The sequence below is a fragment of the Sturnira hondurensis genome, unplaced genomic scaffold, assembly GCF_014824575.4.
Source record: "Sturnira hondurensis isolate 20B ecotype Veracruz unplaced genomic scaffold, ASM1482457v3 Scaffold0004786, whole genome shotgun sequence".
NCBI classification, from domain to species: domain Eukaryota; kingdom Metazoa; phylum Chordata; class Mammalia; order Chiroptera; family Phyllostomidae; genus Sturnira; species Sturnira hondurensis.
The window spans coordinates 658,592-675,327 of record NW_028077417.1 but is presented as its reverse complement, the minus strand read 5'-3'; the positions used below and the strand labels follow the sequence as shown (position 1 = coordinate 675,327).

The 16,736-nt window shown below is 35.0% G+C and overlaps 1 protein-coding gene across 5 annotated transcripts in view; it reads left to right on the top strand.

Moving 5' to 3' along the window:
- MBNL3 (muscleblind like splicing regulator 3) overlaps positions 1–16,736 on the top strand; it is a 126,101-nt gene that overhangs the window by 51,676 nt on the left and 57,689 nt on the right. For all 5 annotated transcript variants that reach the window (XM_037046039.1, XM_037046040.1, XM_037046041.1 and 2 more), the window contains exon 2: positions 1,118–1,988. In XM_037046039.1, coding sequence (XP_036901934.1) covers positions 1,812–1,988 — 177 coding nt within the window. In that variant the 5' untranslated portion in view covers positions 1,118–1,811. The remainder of the gene's footprint in view (positions 1–1,117; positions 1,989–16,736) is intronic.

Below are 16,736 nucleotides of genomic sequence, written 5' to 3'. Positions count from 1 at the left end.
TTCTAAGAAGGCAAAGCTACATAGAATAAATTTCAGAAGATTTCCATGAAGACTGACTCAGAGAAACACACATTTTGCTTTTGAGTGGATATGCTTGCTTGTATGAATTTAATTTTCCATTGGCATCTATAAAATTATGTGATACTGAGCTTCATCTTGAATGTGGAAAAAAACATAAAAAATTCAGATTCTGCAAAGGAATAGAAGACATTGTTTTAAAAAAGTAAATGAAACATTTTTAAAAACTTTAATTCTACTTTTTGATGAAGTTAACAATTAGTTGATTTGCTTGAAACTTGGAGGTTACTTTTACTTTAGAGAATCCCTTTTATTTTGGTATGTGTTTGTGGCACAGTGACAGTAATGTAACCTTTCATTTGTCTTATCAACTGAGTTGCTAGCAATTGTTCCTGGTTGACAATGGGTTGAACTGCAAACCTTAAAGCTGCACTTACTTGTATATGCTGAAAGCTTTTTCTAAATTGTTCCAATATCCCTTCACAAACACTAATAACTAATATAGTATACACAGAAAAAAAATCCAGCATCTTTTCAAAATATTTCTTTATCTGAAGTACATTTTACATTACAGCTTCTATCCTACCTCATTTTCAACTAGTTATGTCATGACTATTTTACATGATCACCAACAATTACATTTCAGGTACACAGAGTTAACCCTTTTGGAGCAACTGAAATTTTCTTAACAATTTCTGTTTTCTGGATTTTGAGAGTAGTTTAAAGACAGGTCTTTGGTAGCCTCTAAAAGCTAGAGACATGCAGGTGGATCATGACTATATAGGAGGTTATCATGTCAGGACCTGCATTTTCTATGCAGTGGGTCACAGAGTGAATTTCTGTCACAAAGCAGGTCAAAATTAAACATTCTTTTTTTAACTGTGTTGTTATCCAGTATTGTATTGCAACAGTGAATCTAACTATTTGCTTCAGTGTACTGTGCACAATTCTACACTGGGAAATGCTCATTTTATTGACAATGGCTGATTGTACTGTGTTGCACTGTCAGTGTTTAAAATGCTTCTTCTTTTAAATAGGAAATGGTTACTTCTTTTTTTGTATTATGTTTGCTAATTTTATTTTTATGTTTTTCTTGCAGGTTCCTGAAAAGTGTCTTTTCTGAAAACTGCTGCTTTGATTCCACTCTAGAGCTATCCCTTTACAAAACCCTCTCCTTACCACCACCATCCCCCAAAACGTGGTGTGCTTACAGTTCACCTTCAGCAACTTGTCCATTCTTTTTATTTCTTTGATTCTCAGTTTTTTGTACTCCATTTCCCTCATCTTGATTTTGCAGCAAAATTTTTAAAGTTGTAACATCCTCACCAATCTTAATCTTTAAAGCCAAGAAATAGAGAAAAAAAATTTTCTCCCCCTGAACTGAGACCATTCCACAAGTTGAAGGGCAGCCAACAGCATATGCTTTTTGCAAGAATAATTGAAAACATCAAGTTGACAGCACATAATTCTTTTGAAAGTCCACCAGTTATTTGAAGTAACTTTGGCAGAAAAACTAAATAAAGCACTCAATATTTTAACCTTTATGGTTGCCTTCTTAGGACTTGGTCTCTATTTTGATTTTTAGTTATTCTGATACAAATTTTATTGTATGATTGGCTTTCTGTTTGACTAGACCTAATTGGACGTAAATGAAAACCTAAGTGTTAACCAAGAAAAATTTCACCAAAGCAACCTGTGAAGTCTTTACATTTAGCTTCAATTGATTTTTAATCTTTAAACAACAGTAATACTTTTCTAGCGAGGGTGCACTTGATTTTAATTTTACTTTCAGTATGACAGCTGTCAATGTTTCCCTGGTTCGTGACACCAAGTGGCTGACTTTAGAAGTCTGTAGAGAATTTCAGAGAGGAGCCTGCTCTCGAGCTGATGCGGACTGTAAGTTTGCCCATCCACCAAGAGTTTGCCATGTGGAAAATGGTCGAGTGGTGGCTTGTTTTGATTCTTTAAAGGTGAGTCTGATCTAAATGCACATGATGTTTAAATTAAATATGTTGATTTCTATTTTAAAAATATTATGTGCTTTCACATTGGTAAAGTTAATAATCGTATGAAAGTGCTAAGTGTTGTTTCTTTGTTTTTAATTTGATTTTTTTTGTTTTTAAAAATATTTTACTGTTGTTTTGTTACAGTTGTCCCCAGTTTTTCCCCATTGCCCTCCTCTACCCACCCCACCCTCTGATCCTGCAGTCCATCCCCATCCTTTTGTCCATGTTTTTTAAGACAGGATGTAGACCTTGTGTTTGTACAACTAAACCAGACTAAAGTTCACCCCATCAAAGCCACTGATCAGGAGAGATAGACTTAAAAAAAATCAGGAATTCAGGAGTTTCTCATTCAGGAATGAGAAATTGCAGCTTTGCCATACTTCTTTGCATATTTCAGTTTTGAATACAGTGATCACAACCCTCATATAACTTAGAGAAGCCCTTTACTAAATTATAGCTTATTATCTATGTTATCAAACACACTTGTCACGGACCAGTCAGCTTTCAGAGGATAAAGTCAGCCAAGATAGTATAAGGTGAAAATCTCACTACACAGGAAGAAAATGATAGCATTTTGAAGTTTCTTAGTCAAAGTATATTTTGAATGTTTACCTGAAATGTATTGCTATAAAACTAGATTCACTAGTTTTTTCTTCCTCAACCACTTTTGACCAATTTCAGATTTGTGAGTATATTTTATAAAGAATGTCCTATCGCCAAGGTCAACATACACAAAAAAATATGTACTAGAGAATAAACTAAATGTGAAAGCAAACAAAATATTATGTAGAATAGTACTTATATGATTGCTGTATAAGAAAATGCACTGATGTTTATGTTTTATTCATAACTATTCTTAAATTAAGGATAAAGATGTACAAGTTAAAGTATAGAAGTAAAAAAGCAATAGAATCCTGGCTTAATTAATAAGATTTGCTAGGATGCATTAAAGATTTTTTCCAAAATGTATCAAAATTAATTAAGCATAACAAGAAACTTTCCAATTTTAATAATGTTTTATACTCATTATGACAAATTTTACCTCATTAACATTTTTATTTATGCATTGACTAATAGAGATATATACCTTCATGTATTCTTTTCTTCAGAATACATTTTATTAAGTGATATACTACTTTTACTTATGTTGTGGTTACTAGTTTTTTGTTGCAAACCATTCCAGTTCAAGAATCAAAACTTGTTATCATAAAGATAATGGTAATTACTACCATTAAAAATGTCTAGATTGCTTTTATTTGCAGTAAATATTATGACCAAAGTGTTTATTCTGTTTTTTTTCATTTTAGTATCATTCAAGTTTCACCTACAATTATTTTGTATATTAATTAAATCTATTACTGCAGAACTGGGCACTGCCATGGGGTAGAAAAGAGCCCTGGGTTAGTTGGGGAAGAAGTATGTCTTTCATCCAGTCCATAAAGAAAATATGGCACTGCACTAAGCACTTTACATATTTTTGTCAGATCTGGGCTACAGTCTCAGCCCTACTGTTGACCTCAGCTACTTACTCGGATACAATTAATATTATTCCATCTCTCATAGATGGGCATTCTTCTCTACTTAACTTCCACAATTATTGTGGCAATTCCAACAAAACTAATGAAAAACCATCTATCACTGGGGGTACGTGGAGGTGGAAGAAGGTATAGGGAAGACAAATGGTGATAGAAAAAAATTAAATTAAAAATAAAAATTAAAAAGTGAAATAAATGAAAGGTGTCCTTACTATTAATCCAGATGTTAGGAGTCTTCAAAAACAGTTCTATTAAGTTAGTGTTTAGTATTTAAAACTACAAACTCATATTCCAAATGTATATGCTCAAATCTAGTTGCCTGAATGTGATGTTAGTTCTTCAAGCTAAGTATCACTGTTTTTATGATTTACTCTTTGATACAGAGCGCCTTTTAGGCTTTGTAAAGTCTATCTTCCCAGGCACCTGGTGGAAGAAGACATGTGATATACCTAATTATTGTTACAGTTCAGATGAGTTCTTCCATTTCCTATGCAATAGAGTGCTGTATAGGAAACATTTTGAGGAAGAGTGATATGGAAAGGGATTGTTAACGAAATGCACACTGTGTATCACTTTTAAAGCTTGGAAAATGTTTAATTCAGAAACTACATAAATAATGGTCAATGAATATGAATAAGCCAGTTAATTATTTAAATATATTATCTATTTATAGTATTCAGAATTCTAAAAATAATTTTGCATTTTGTTACCACCTGATGACCAGTCACACGGGATATAGATGATTTACATCATCATTACATTCTCAAATTTTAATGAAAACCTTAGTATTCTAAATATACAATGCATTTCAGTCCTGGCTGGTATGTCTCGGTTGATTGATTGAGCACTGGCTTACAAACCAAAGGGTCGCTGGTTCGATTCCCAGTCAGGGCACATGCTGGGGTTGTGGGCCAGTCCTCAGTAGGGGGTGCATGAGAAGCAATCACACATCTCTTCCCCCCTTACCCTCTCTCTAAAACTAAATAAAATCTTTTTAAAAAGTAAATAAATATACAATGCCTTTCAAACAGTTATTTTGCTATTTAGATAACATATTTGTCATAGTTTCATGTCTGCACAAAAGCTTTGTAGTTCCCTTATGTTATTTCTTATTTGTGATATGCTTGAAAGGTATGCTAAGTTAAGGGTAATTGACTTATGTGGATCATACCTATAACACACAAATAACACATGCCAATGGTTATTGCAACATTTGCTATCTTCCTTGAGTTTGTATAATTGAAGCATCTTTGAAATGCTTCTGTGCACTGTTTTTTTCTTTCATGAGTGGTTAAATAACTGAAGCAATCATTTCAGGAGTTTGACCACTGTTTTTTGTTTGTTTGCTTTTTAGTTTTTGTAATGACTCCTTTACCACTAGATATTCTGCTGGATGATAACGGTTCTTTTTCTCTTCATAATAGACATGATAGATATAATGTCTCATACTGACTTCATGATGAGGGAATATTGTAAAAATATGGAGGGCAAACTTTGCAGTTAATTGTGCACTGTGATGAAGTGCTATGCCCATCACTCCATGACTGTTGAGTGTTCAGTGATAAAGCTTACACTATCTTCAGATAGAGCCATACACAATGCAGCTCATAGATTAATTTCCAGTTACATAAGAGTCTTGTGTTATGTTGACATGCAGCTGTTTTTGACTCAATTGCCTAGTCTGCTTGACACAATTTATTTAAAATTTTTTCTCTGAAGTATTGCTTAATCCATTCTGCACCAAAATCTTGATATTACAATTGTAAATTGGTTTGGGTGTGTAGTTTTAGTGAGTGTCCTTGGGAGTTAACAAAACATCATCACTAAAAATACCAATCTAAAATCTTTGAGATTATTTTCATAGCCAAGATTGTTGTTTTCATGAATTCTGTTTTAACAATATCATATCTTGAACCTTCCCTTCTATACCTAAAGCAGTGTGATAGCAACCATATCTTTTTCAGAAAGAATATAAACACTGTCATTACCTCAGTATGACCCATCAACATCCATCACATCTGCCCAACGCACCCACCAGTTTGGGTAGTTTTGTAACAAAAAGTTCTCAGGAAAAGCTTTAGCAGCAGGCATAGTCAGAGAGCGGTCATGTCAACCCATATACATTCCTAAAATATTTGAATTGGGTGAGGACCAAACATAAAACAGCTCCACACTATCTTCAACATCACACATAATCACAGGCAGAATATTTTCACAAGAGAAACCTGTTTTGTAGACATATGAATATGACTCCGTCCCTGTAGGTCAAATTGTGCCAAGTTACCAGTATACTCACTTCTAGTATCACTAGTCACAGCAGTTTTCACAAGTTTAAAATTTAATCATTTTCGACTAAATATGTATCTCATCCTTGTTTTCTAAGGTCAAAGTTACCAGGAGCAGAAAATTGCTAGCAACATAATCCCAAGGTTTGCTGAATTATCCAAGACTTAGAAACATTTATGAGTTCCATCAGAGGGGTCTGCTACACTACAAATACACAAAGGCAGCACCCATCATCCTTACACTCAAAGAAAATAACATTTTACTTAAGGATCTTTATCTTCCATGATACTGACCTTAAAAAGAATCTTTGGTAGAAATCAATGCTATTTTTGACATCTCAAAAAACATTTTTGAAAGAAAAATTGAATTGCAATTAGTATTTAAATACATGTAGATAGCTCAGTCTCACTTTTTAAACTTTTAATTTAAAAATAAGTATATAGACTTACACAAAAGTTGTAAAAATTGTACATGGATTTATCCTTCATTTTATTTATGTGATGAATCATGTTTATTGATTTGTGAGTGTTGTACCAAACTTGCATTCCTGTAATAAATCCTACTTGATCATGCTGTATGATCTTTTTGATTCATTGCTGTATTTTGGTTTGCTAATATTTTGTTGAGAATTTTAGCATCTATATTCATCATGGATATTGGCCTATAATTTCCATTTTTTGTAGTGTCTTCATCTGGTTTTAGAATTAGGATGATGTTGGCCTCATAAATGCGCTTGGGAGCCTTCCCTCATCTTGAATTTTTTAAAATAGTTTGAGAAGGAGAGGTGTTAGTTCTTCTTGGAATGTTTGGTAAAATTCCCCTATGAAGCCATCTGGTCCAGAACTTTTGTTTGCTGGGAGTTTTTTGACAACTATTTCAGTTACACTAGGTATAATCTGTCTATTCAGATTCTCTGGGTTTTCTTGATTTAGTTTTGGAAGATTGTATATTTCTAGGAAAGATCAATTTCATACAGATTATCCAGTTTGTTGGCATATAGTTGTTTGTATTACTTTGGTGTCAGTTGTTATGCTTCCTCTTTCACTTCCTATTTTATTTATTTAGGTCCTCTCTTTTTTATTGATGAGTCTGGCTATGGTTTTGTCAATCTTGTTTATCTTTTCAAAATCCAGCTCTTGGATTGATTGATATTTTATGTCTTTTTTTTAGACTCTATTTCATTTATTTAAGCTCTGATCTTTACTTCCTTCTACCCATTTTAGTATTTATTTATTCTTCTTTTTCAAGTGCCTTTAAGTATAATGTTAGATTGTTTAATTGAGCTTTTTCTTAGTTTTTTTTTTTTTGAGACAGGCTCATATGTTATGAATTTCCCTCCTAGGATTGCTTTCCCAGTATCCCACACATTTTTGGTTGTTGTATTTTCATTTTCATTTGTTTCATTGAATCTTTGGATTTCTTTCTTGACCTCATTGTTAACCAATTTAATGTTTCATAACATGTTATTTACTTTCCATATCTTCATGTATATTTCAATGTTCTTCTTGTGATTGTTTCCTAGTTTCATAGCATTGTGGTCAGAGAAGATGCTTGATATGATTTCAATCTTCTTAAATTTAATGAGACTTGTTTTGTGTCCTAACATGTGGTCTATCCTAGAAAATATTCCATATGCACTTGAGATGAATATATATTCTACTGCTTTGGTGTGAAATGCTCTGAAGATATGCATTAAATCCATTTGATCTAATGTGTCATTTAAGGCCACTGTCTTGTTGATTTTCTGTCTGGAAGATCTGTCCATTGAAGTAAATGGGGTGTTCAAATCCCCTACTATGACTGTATTACTGTCACTCTCTTCCTTTATGCCCATCAAGATTTACTTTACATATTTAGGTGCTCCTATGCTGGGTGAATAAATGTTTACTAGGGTTATAGTGTCTTGTTTGATTGCTCCCTTTATCATTATGTAGTGTCTTTGTCTCTTACAATAGCCTTGGTTTTTAAGTCTAATTTGTCAGAAACAAATGTTGCGACTCCAGCTTTTTTACCCCTTTCCAGTTGCATGAAATATCTTTTTCTATTCCTTTACTTTTAGTCTGTGTGTATCTTTACATCTAAGGTGGGTTTCATGTAGATAGCTTATATATGAGTTTTGTTTTCTTATCCATAGAGCTATTCTTGTCTTTTGGCCAGAGCATTGAGGCCATTTATATTTAAGGTGATTTGATAGATATGCATTTGTTGACATTTTATTTTTTAACTATTTTCCTCAGTTTTTTTTCCCTTTTGCTTCTTCTTAAAGCAAGCCTTTTAACATTTTTTACAATACTGGTTTGGTGTTAAAAAATTCCTTTAGATTTTTATTGTCTGGAGAATGGGAAGTCAAATAAGTTTTGTGATGTGCATGTCACTGTCACATGCTCCTTTAGGGTGGCCCCTACACTGGACTCAGTCCCTACAGCTACCTCTAACAAATCATATTTTTGCCTTTATTTTCACAGTAAACAACATTGCCCCTCAATTTTAAAAGTTATATATCTTTATGAAAGTAAAACAAAATACAAAAATATTAAAATCATAAACAAGAACATTATAATAAAAGTAAAACATTATAAAATATAAATAAAATGTAGCAAAGTGTCATCCCAACCATCTATTACCACCAGTAACATTTTTATGTATTTTCTTCCCATCTTTATGTCTTTTATATAATAGTATATATGCCATATAAACCTGACCTTACCTTTTGTGTTCTTGCCACCATGTTCCATTACTCTCCTCAGGTGATCCTGGAGATCAACCTTTACTACCATTTATCCTTCCTATTACCTTCCTGTTCATGTCAAGTTACCAAAAAAAGAAATCCAGATACTGCTGATCTCTCATTCATTGACTTTAAAAAAAAAGCACTATACCAATCATTGTGGCTATTTTTCTATTTTTAAGTATATTTTATTGATTATGCTATTAAAGTTGTCCCATTTCCCCCCTTTATTCCCCTCTGCCCTGTACACCCCCTCCCACCCACATTCCCTCCCTTTAGTACATGTCCATGGGTTATACATCTAAGTTCCTTGGCTTCTCCATTTACTATTCTATTCTTAAACTCCCCCTATCTATTTTGTACCTACAATTTATGCTTATTACCTGTACCTTTTCCTTGATTGCCCCCCTCCCACTCCCTCTATTAATCCTCCATGGAATCTCCATTTGTATGATTCTGTTCCTGTTCTAGTTGTTTGCTTAGTTTGTTTTGGTTTTGTTGTTTTTTTTAGGTTCAGTTGTTGATAGTTGTGAGTTTGTTGTCATTTTACTGTTCATATTTTTTATCATCTTTTTCATAGATAAATCCCTTTAACATTTCATATAACAAGGGCTTGGTGATGACAAACTCCTTTAACTTTACCTTATCTGGGAAGCCCTTTATCTGCCCTTCAATTCTAAATGATAGCTTTTCTGGATAGAGTAATCTTGGATGTAGGTCCTTGCTTTTTATGACTTTGAATACTCCCTCCCAGCCCCTTCTTGCCTGCAAGGTTTCTTTTGAGAAATCAATGAATAGTCTTATGGGAACTCCTTTGTAGGTAACTGTCTCCTTTTGTCTTGCTGCTTTGAAGATTCTCTTCTTATATTTAATCTTGGGTAATGTAATTATGATGTGCCTTGGTGTGTGCTTCCTTGGGTCCATCTTCTTTGGGATTACTTGAGCTTCCTGGACTCCCTGGACATCTATTTTCTTAGCCAGCTGGGTTGGGGGAAGTTGTCCTTCATTATTTGTTCAAATAAGTTTTCAGTTTCTTGCTCTTCCTCTTCTCCTGGCATACCTATGATTTGAATGTTTGAAGTTGTCCCAGATGTTCCAAAGCCTCTCCTCATTTTTTAAAATTCTTTTCTCTTCATTCTGTTCTGGTTGAATGTTTATTTTTTCCTTCTACTCCAAATTGTTTATTTGAGTCCTGGTTTCCTTCCCTTCACTGTTGGTTCCCTGTACATTTTGCTTTATTTCACTTTGTATAGCCTTCACTTTTTCTTCTCTTTTGTGAACATGCTCAATAATTTCTGTGAACATTCTGATTAGCAGTGTTCTGAACTCTGTATCTTATAGGTTGGCTATCTCTTCATCACTTAGTTCTATTTTTGGAGTTTAGATCCATTCCTTCATTTAGGCCATATTTCTTTGTCTCAACACACCTCTTACATTGGAAGGGGCAAAGTCTTAAGTATTTGCCAGGGTGAGGCAACCCACGTAGCAAAGTGGGGCTTCTGATGCTGATTTCAGGGTGGTTGCATTTGTGAACATTCTAGGACCCTGTTGGTCTCTCCAATGAACTCTCTTGTGAGGCTAAGAGTTTCTCCTGCTGTTGCAACCCAGAGAGGTTTTTATAGCCAGAGGTTTTGAGGCTTTTTCTCCCCCATGCTGGAATCCTGGGTTGCGTGATCTGTGTCCCTCCCCAGTTGTTCCTCCTGGCTTATCTGCACACAAATGTGTGATCACTGGTCTGCCCACTGCCACCTTGCCTGCTCTGGTCTACCAGCTGCTGCCTCGCCCTCCCGGTCCTCCAGCCATGGCCTTGCTATGCATCCTCTCTGCCCCGGCTGCCCATCTCTGCCCCTCCTACCAGTCTGCATCAATGTTTCTTCTTTAACTCCTTGGTTGTTGGACTTCCAAACAGTTAGATTTTTTGGCAGTTCGGGTTGTTTTTTGTTTTTAAATGTGTTCTTGGTATTCATTTGGTTGTGAGAAGGCAAAGTGTATCTACCTACACCTCTACCTTGGCTGGAAGTCTTCTATTGTTCTTTTTATTAATTGAAGATTTTACTGAGATAATTGCACATTCATGAGCAGTTATAAGAAATGATACAGAAAATTCCCTAAAATAGGTTCTCAAGTTTTTGCCAATAATAACATTTTATAAAACTGTAATATAGGGCCCTAGCTGGTGTAGCTCAGTGGATTGAGCATGGGCCTGCGAACCAGAGGCTCATGGTTTGATTCCCAGTCAGGGCACATGCCTGGGTTGCGGGCTGGTTCCCTGCAGGCCAACTCCCAGCAGGGGATGCAAGAAAGGCAACCATACACTGATGTTTCTCTTCTTCTCCTTCCCCTCTAAAGATAAATAAATCAATAAAAATCTTTTAAAAAAACTGTAATATAATATGACAAGTATTTCAACATTGATAAGAACTACCAATTTTATTCAAATTTCCCCAGTTCTAATTTTACTAATATTTGTGTGTATTATATGACCTTTGTAGTTTTGAGTATCCACCATCACAATCAATGTCATAAACATTTCCAACACCAGAAAGGTTCCTCAAGTTATCTTTTTATAATTACATCATTTCCCTTCTCTTTTATCTTTGTCCTTAATCTCTGGCAATCACTAATGTTTTTATTATTTCTACATTTTTTATTTTAAAATGTTATACAGATGGAATAATACATTAAGTAACCTTTTGGGGAATGACTTTTTCTGTTGGAGATTAATTTAGCCAAGTTGCTGAATGTATCACACTTCATCCATTCATTCATTTTAACTGCTGAGTAATATTCCATAGTATATACATATCACAGCTTATTTAACCATTTCACTACTCACTTGTTGAAAACACCTAGACTGATTCCAGTTTTTGGCTATTTCTGTAGAATAAATCCTCAAGAGTGAAATTACTGAGCCATTTGATAGGTGCATGTTTGCTTTTATAAGAAACTACCAAATTGTTATCCATACTGGCTATAAGATTTTATATTTCTACTAACCATATATGAGTGATCCACTGTCTCTGGATCCTTGCCAGCATTTTGTATCATCACTATTTTTTTTATTTTAGCAATTCTTATAGGTATGTAGTGATATCTTGTGGTTTTAAATTCATTCTCCTGATGAACAGTGATATTGAACACCTTTTTATATGATTAATTTTCATCTGTATATTCTCTTTGTTAAAATCTCCATTAATATCTTTTGCCCATTTTCTAGTAGATTGTTTGGTTTTATATTGTGGGAATGTGAGTGTTCTTTATTTATTCTGGATACTAGTCCTTCGTTGGAGATATAATTTGGAAATGCTTTCTTTCAGTCATAAATCATTGTTTTATTCAATTCACATGGACTTTCACAGAGAAGTTAAAATTTAGTGAGGTCTAATTTATCAAGTTATAGATTATGATTTTGGTTATATTCTAAGAACCCTTTGCCTCACCTTAGGTCCTGAAGATTTTCTGTATGTTTGGGGGGATAGTTTTATAATTGTACATTTCACATTTAATGTTATGATCTATTTTTAGTTAATTTTTATATACGGCATGCATTTTTAATTAAATTTATTGGAGCGACATTAGTTAATAAGATTATATAGATATCAGTTGTATAATTCTATGATACATGATCTGTATATTGCATTGTGTGCCTACCACCCAAAGCCAAATCATATTTGGTCTCCATATATTTGGTTCCCTTTACTCTTCTTTACTTCACTACCTCCTTTCCCTTCAGGAACCATCATACTCTTGTCTATGAGTTTTTGTTTGTTTATTTTCTAGTGTTGTATTTGTTGCTTTCAGTTTTATTTCACACATATAAGTGAAATCATATGGTTTTTAACTTTTCTGCCTGACTTATTTAGCTTAGCGTAATATTCTCAAGGTTCATACATGTTGTCACAAATGGCAGTGTTTAATATTGTCTTATGGCTCAGTAGTACTCCATACTATATATGTACCACATTTTCTTTATCCAATTGTCTATTGTAGGACTCTTTGGTTGTTTCCATGTCTTGGCCATTGTGAATAATGCTGCAATGAACAGAGAGGTGCATGTATCTTTGCGAATAAATGTTTTTAAGTTTTTCAGGTAGTTCTTTACCCAGAAGAGGGATTGCTGGGTCATATGGTAACTCTATAAAATTTTTTTAGGAATATCCATACTATTTCCCATAGTGATTATACCAGTCTACATTCCCACCAGCAATGAACAAAGGTTCCTTTTTCTCTAACACTTGTTACACTTGGCATTCTAACAGATGTGAACCATTGTAAAAGGTGTGAGGTGATGTCTCATTGTAGTTTTGATTTGCATTTCCCTAATAGCTATTGGATTGAGCTTGTTTTCATTTATCTGCTGGCAATTTGTATGTCTGCTTGGGAAAATTGTCTGTTCAGGTCTTCTGTCCATTTTTTACTCAGATTTTTTTGGTGTTTAGTTGTATGTGTTTTTTACATATTTTTAATATTAACCCCTTGTATGAGCTATTTTTCTGATCAGAAAAAAAACACACACTTTTTAGAAACCTGTGGTATAGCAACAAAGATTTTTAAAAAAGGAAATTCGACTTCCAGCCAATATGGAAGCATAGGTGGAAACACTGTGCCCCCTCCCACAACTAAATTTAAAGACAGCAAATATTTAGAAACAAAAATGCAGCCAAAACAGTGAGAATTGAACTTTACAAAAGTCCAATAACAATGAACCATCCAGCCAGACTGCGTCACAACCCAGCAACTGGGTCACCCAGCCCTGGTGAACACCTAAGGCTCCGCCCCTCATACATAACAGGTGCGAACAGACCAAACATTATAACTCAAGAACAGCTCAAAGCCCCAGAGCCTATAATTCTAAGTGACCAAGAAATAGCCAGCCTTTCAGATGCATACTTTTCAGATCACCAACACTGGTGATCAGGATGATCACAGAATTGTTTGATTTTAGCCACAAATAGAGGAACATATGAAGGCTAAACTAATTGAAATGAAGGGAAATACACAGGAAACCAATGATGATGGAAAGGAAACTGGGACTCAAATCAACGGAGTGGACCAGAAGGAAGAAACAACCAGACAGAAAAGAAGGAAGAAACAAGAATTCAAAAAAATGAGGAGAGGCTTAGGAACCTCCAGGACATCTTTAAACATTCCAATATCCAAATTATAGGGGTACCAGAAGGGGAAGAGGAGCAGCCATAAGTGGAAAACTTATTTGAACAAATAATAAAGGAGACCTTCCCCACTCTGACAAAGGAAATAGACTTCCAGGAAATCCAGGAAGCTCAGAGAGTGCCAAAGAAGTTGGACCCAAGAAGGAACAAACCAAGGCACATCATAATTGCATTCACCAAGATTAAAATGAAGGAGAGAATTCTAGAAGCAGCTAGAGATATGGGGACAGTCATCTACAAAGGAGTGCCCATCAGACTGTCAGTGGATTTCTCAAAAGAGACCCTATAGGCAAGAAGGGTCTGGAAAGAAGTATTCCAAGTCGTGAAATCCAAAGACTTACAGCCAAGATTGCTGTATCCAGCAAAGCTTTCATTTAGAATGGAAGGGCAGATAAAGTGCTTCTCAGATAAGGTCAAATTCAAAGAGTTCATCATCACCAAGCCCTTATTATATGAAATGTTAAAGGGACTTATCTAAGAAAAAGAAGATAAAAAATATGAACAGTGAAAGGACAGCAAACTCACAGTTATTAACAACCACACCTAAAACAAAAGCAAATTAAGAGGACAGCTAGATCGGGAGCAGAAACATAGAAATGGCGAACACATGGAGGGTTGGCAACAGGGGAGTGGGAGGAGGAGAAGGGGGGGAGAAGGTACAGAGAATAAGTAGCATAGATGGTAGGTAGAAAATAGATGGTGGGAGGGCAGGAATACTATGGGAAATACAGAATCTAAAGAGCTTGTGACACATGGTCATGAGTGAAAGGGGGGAAATGGTGGGGGAGGGGTGTGCAGGGTGGAGGGGAGTGAAGGGGGGAATGGGACAACTGTAATGGCATAATCAATAAAATATATTTAAAAAAATGAAATTGCATTACCCAGTGAAACTCTTTACATGTTGGCATATTTCCTTTCAAAATTTATTTTAGTGACAACTGTTTCTTTCTAAAAAAAGGTTCATTTGTTCCATGGAATCCCAAAAGATTTTCATACTTATGAAGGAATAATATTTTAGAAATATACTTAATTAAAAAATACCATTCTTTAAATAATATGTAGCAATCAGAAACTATGTCTATGAGAACTATGTCCGAATAATAATAACAACAGCAACAATAATAATAATAATAAACTCTACCTTCTATTGACTGCCTACTATATACCAGAAACTTTACACATGCTGATTCTAATCCTAACAACAAACTTGTGTCAACTTTACCTTTGGATGAGCCAAGTTTTGCCAGCTGTGAGGTCTTGGGTAAGTATCCAACCTCCCTATCCTCAAGTTTCCTCACCAGTGAAAACAAAGAACCTCCTAATACCTCTTTCTGTAGTTACTGAGCATTCAAATGATATTATCCAAGTGACGTGCTTGGAACAGGACTTGGCTCATCATAAGTACTCAAGAAATATCTTTTCAACAAATAATTTCTGGGTACCCTGAAAATTTAAACATCAAAAATAAGATTAAATCATGCCAGTACTAGAATAATGTGGAGGTGAACACTTATAATCCTGGGTGGAGAAGACCTACTAAATATTCTTTCAAAGTCAGAATCAATAAAGACAAATGGTTATTAGAACATACCATACAATAAAAATCATTTCTTAATGGGTGAAAACTCCACAGTTAAAAGACAAGAAATAATTTGGAAAAATTGTGCCATATATGACAGATTATTTTAATATACATTGAGTTTTGCAAATAAAAAACACAAACATTAAAAAATATTGTCTTAGCCCTGGCTGGTGTGGCTTAGTGGATTGAGCACTGGCCTGCAAACCAAAGGATCACCAATTTAATTACCAGTCTGGGCACATGCCTGGGGCCAGGTCCCCATTGGGGGTGCACGAGATGCAACCACACAGTGACGTTTCTCTCCCTGTCTTTCTCCCTTCCTTCCCCTTTCCTTAAAAATAAATCAATAAAATCTTTAAAAGCATAAAAATAAAAAGTATATTCTTAGAAAAAAAGGCAAATGACGTAAATAGCAGAGCAAGACATTCTGATGTAACCAATTTATCTGTGGGGACATTTTGATGAGCCAATTGACACAGATGCTCTGATGCATCTATTGTGTTTCAGCTGTCCCTGTCACAATGAGCATGCTCCCCTTCCCCTACCCTCCCCGACTTCTTAACCTCCAGTCCAGAGGACAGTCACTTTCTACTTTAGTCCTTTCTGCATTGTGTGTATTTTCTTTTGCAAAAGTGTTACTTCTATTCAGAGAGAGAAAGAGAAAGAGAAAGAGAATCTTGTTAGGACTAGCCTCTAAGGAGAAACAAGAGTCATATCTATTAAAGAAATTTTATAACATTTAATATAATATTTGCATACTCAAGTCTTGAGAGAAAAGTTAAGAGTTTAGTTAAGTATTTCATCTACAGTCTGGAGCTGGGAATGTGAAATCTTATAGTATTCCAAATACCTTCCATCTTCCCCTCCATTCAGTGTCTATATCTATATCTGATTCATTCATTCATTCACTGGATAGGTAACTACTGAGCAGCCCTTGTCTGCTAGTCATTGTGTGAGTCATGGGACCCAGCAGTGAGCTAGAAACAGTCTGGCCCCCATGGAGCAGACAATCTAGTTGGGAGAGGAGCAAGCAAAAGGAAGTAAATGTTTGGGTTAATGACATATTGTCAAGTGTGAAAAAATAGTGAGTCAAGGAAAGGGCACAGAGAACATTAGGGGCTTCTGTTTTAGAGAAAATGCTCAGGAAGGCTTCCTTAATGAGGTAATATTTGAGGAGAGGGATAAAGGAAGTGAAGGAGTGAGAGGTCTGAGGATTCCTGAGAACATTCCAGGCAAAGAGAACAGCAAACACCCTGAAGCATGAATTAACCTGGTGTGTTTCAGGAAAATCAAGATTACTGGGATGGCTGGAGAGCTGTAGGGGATGAGGTCAGAGAGGTGATGGGTTTAAGGTGATCAGGGAAGGTTGTGTATATCATGGTGAAGACTCAGAGGGATTGGCATGTCCTG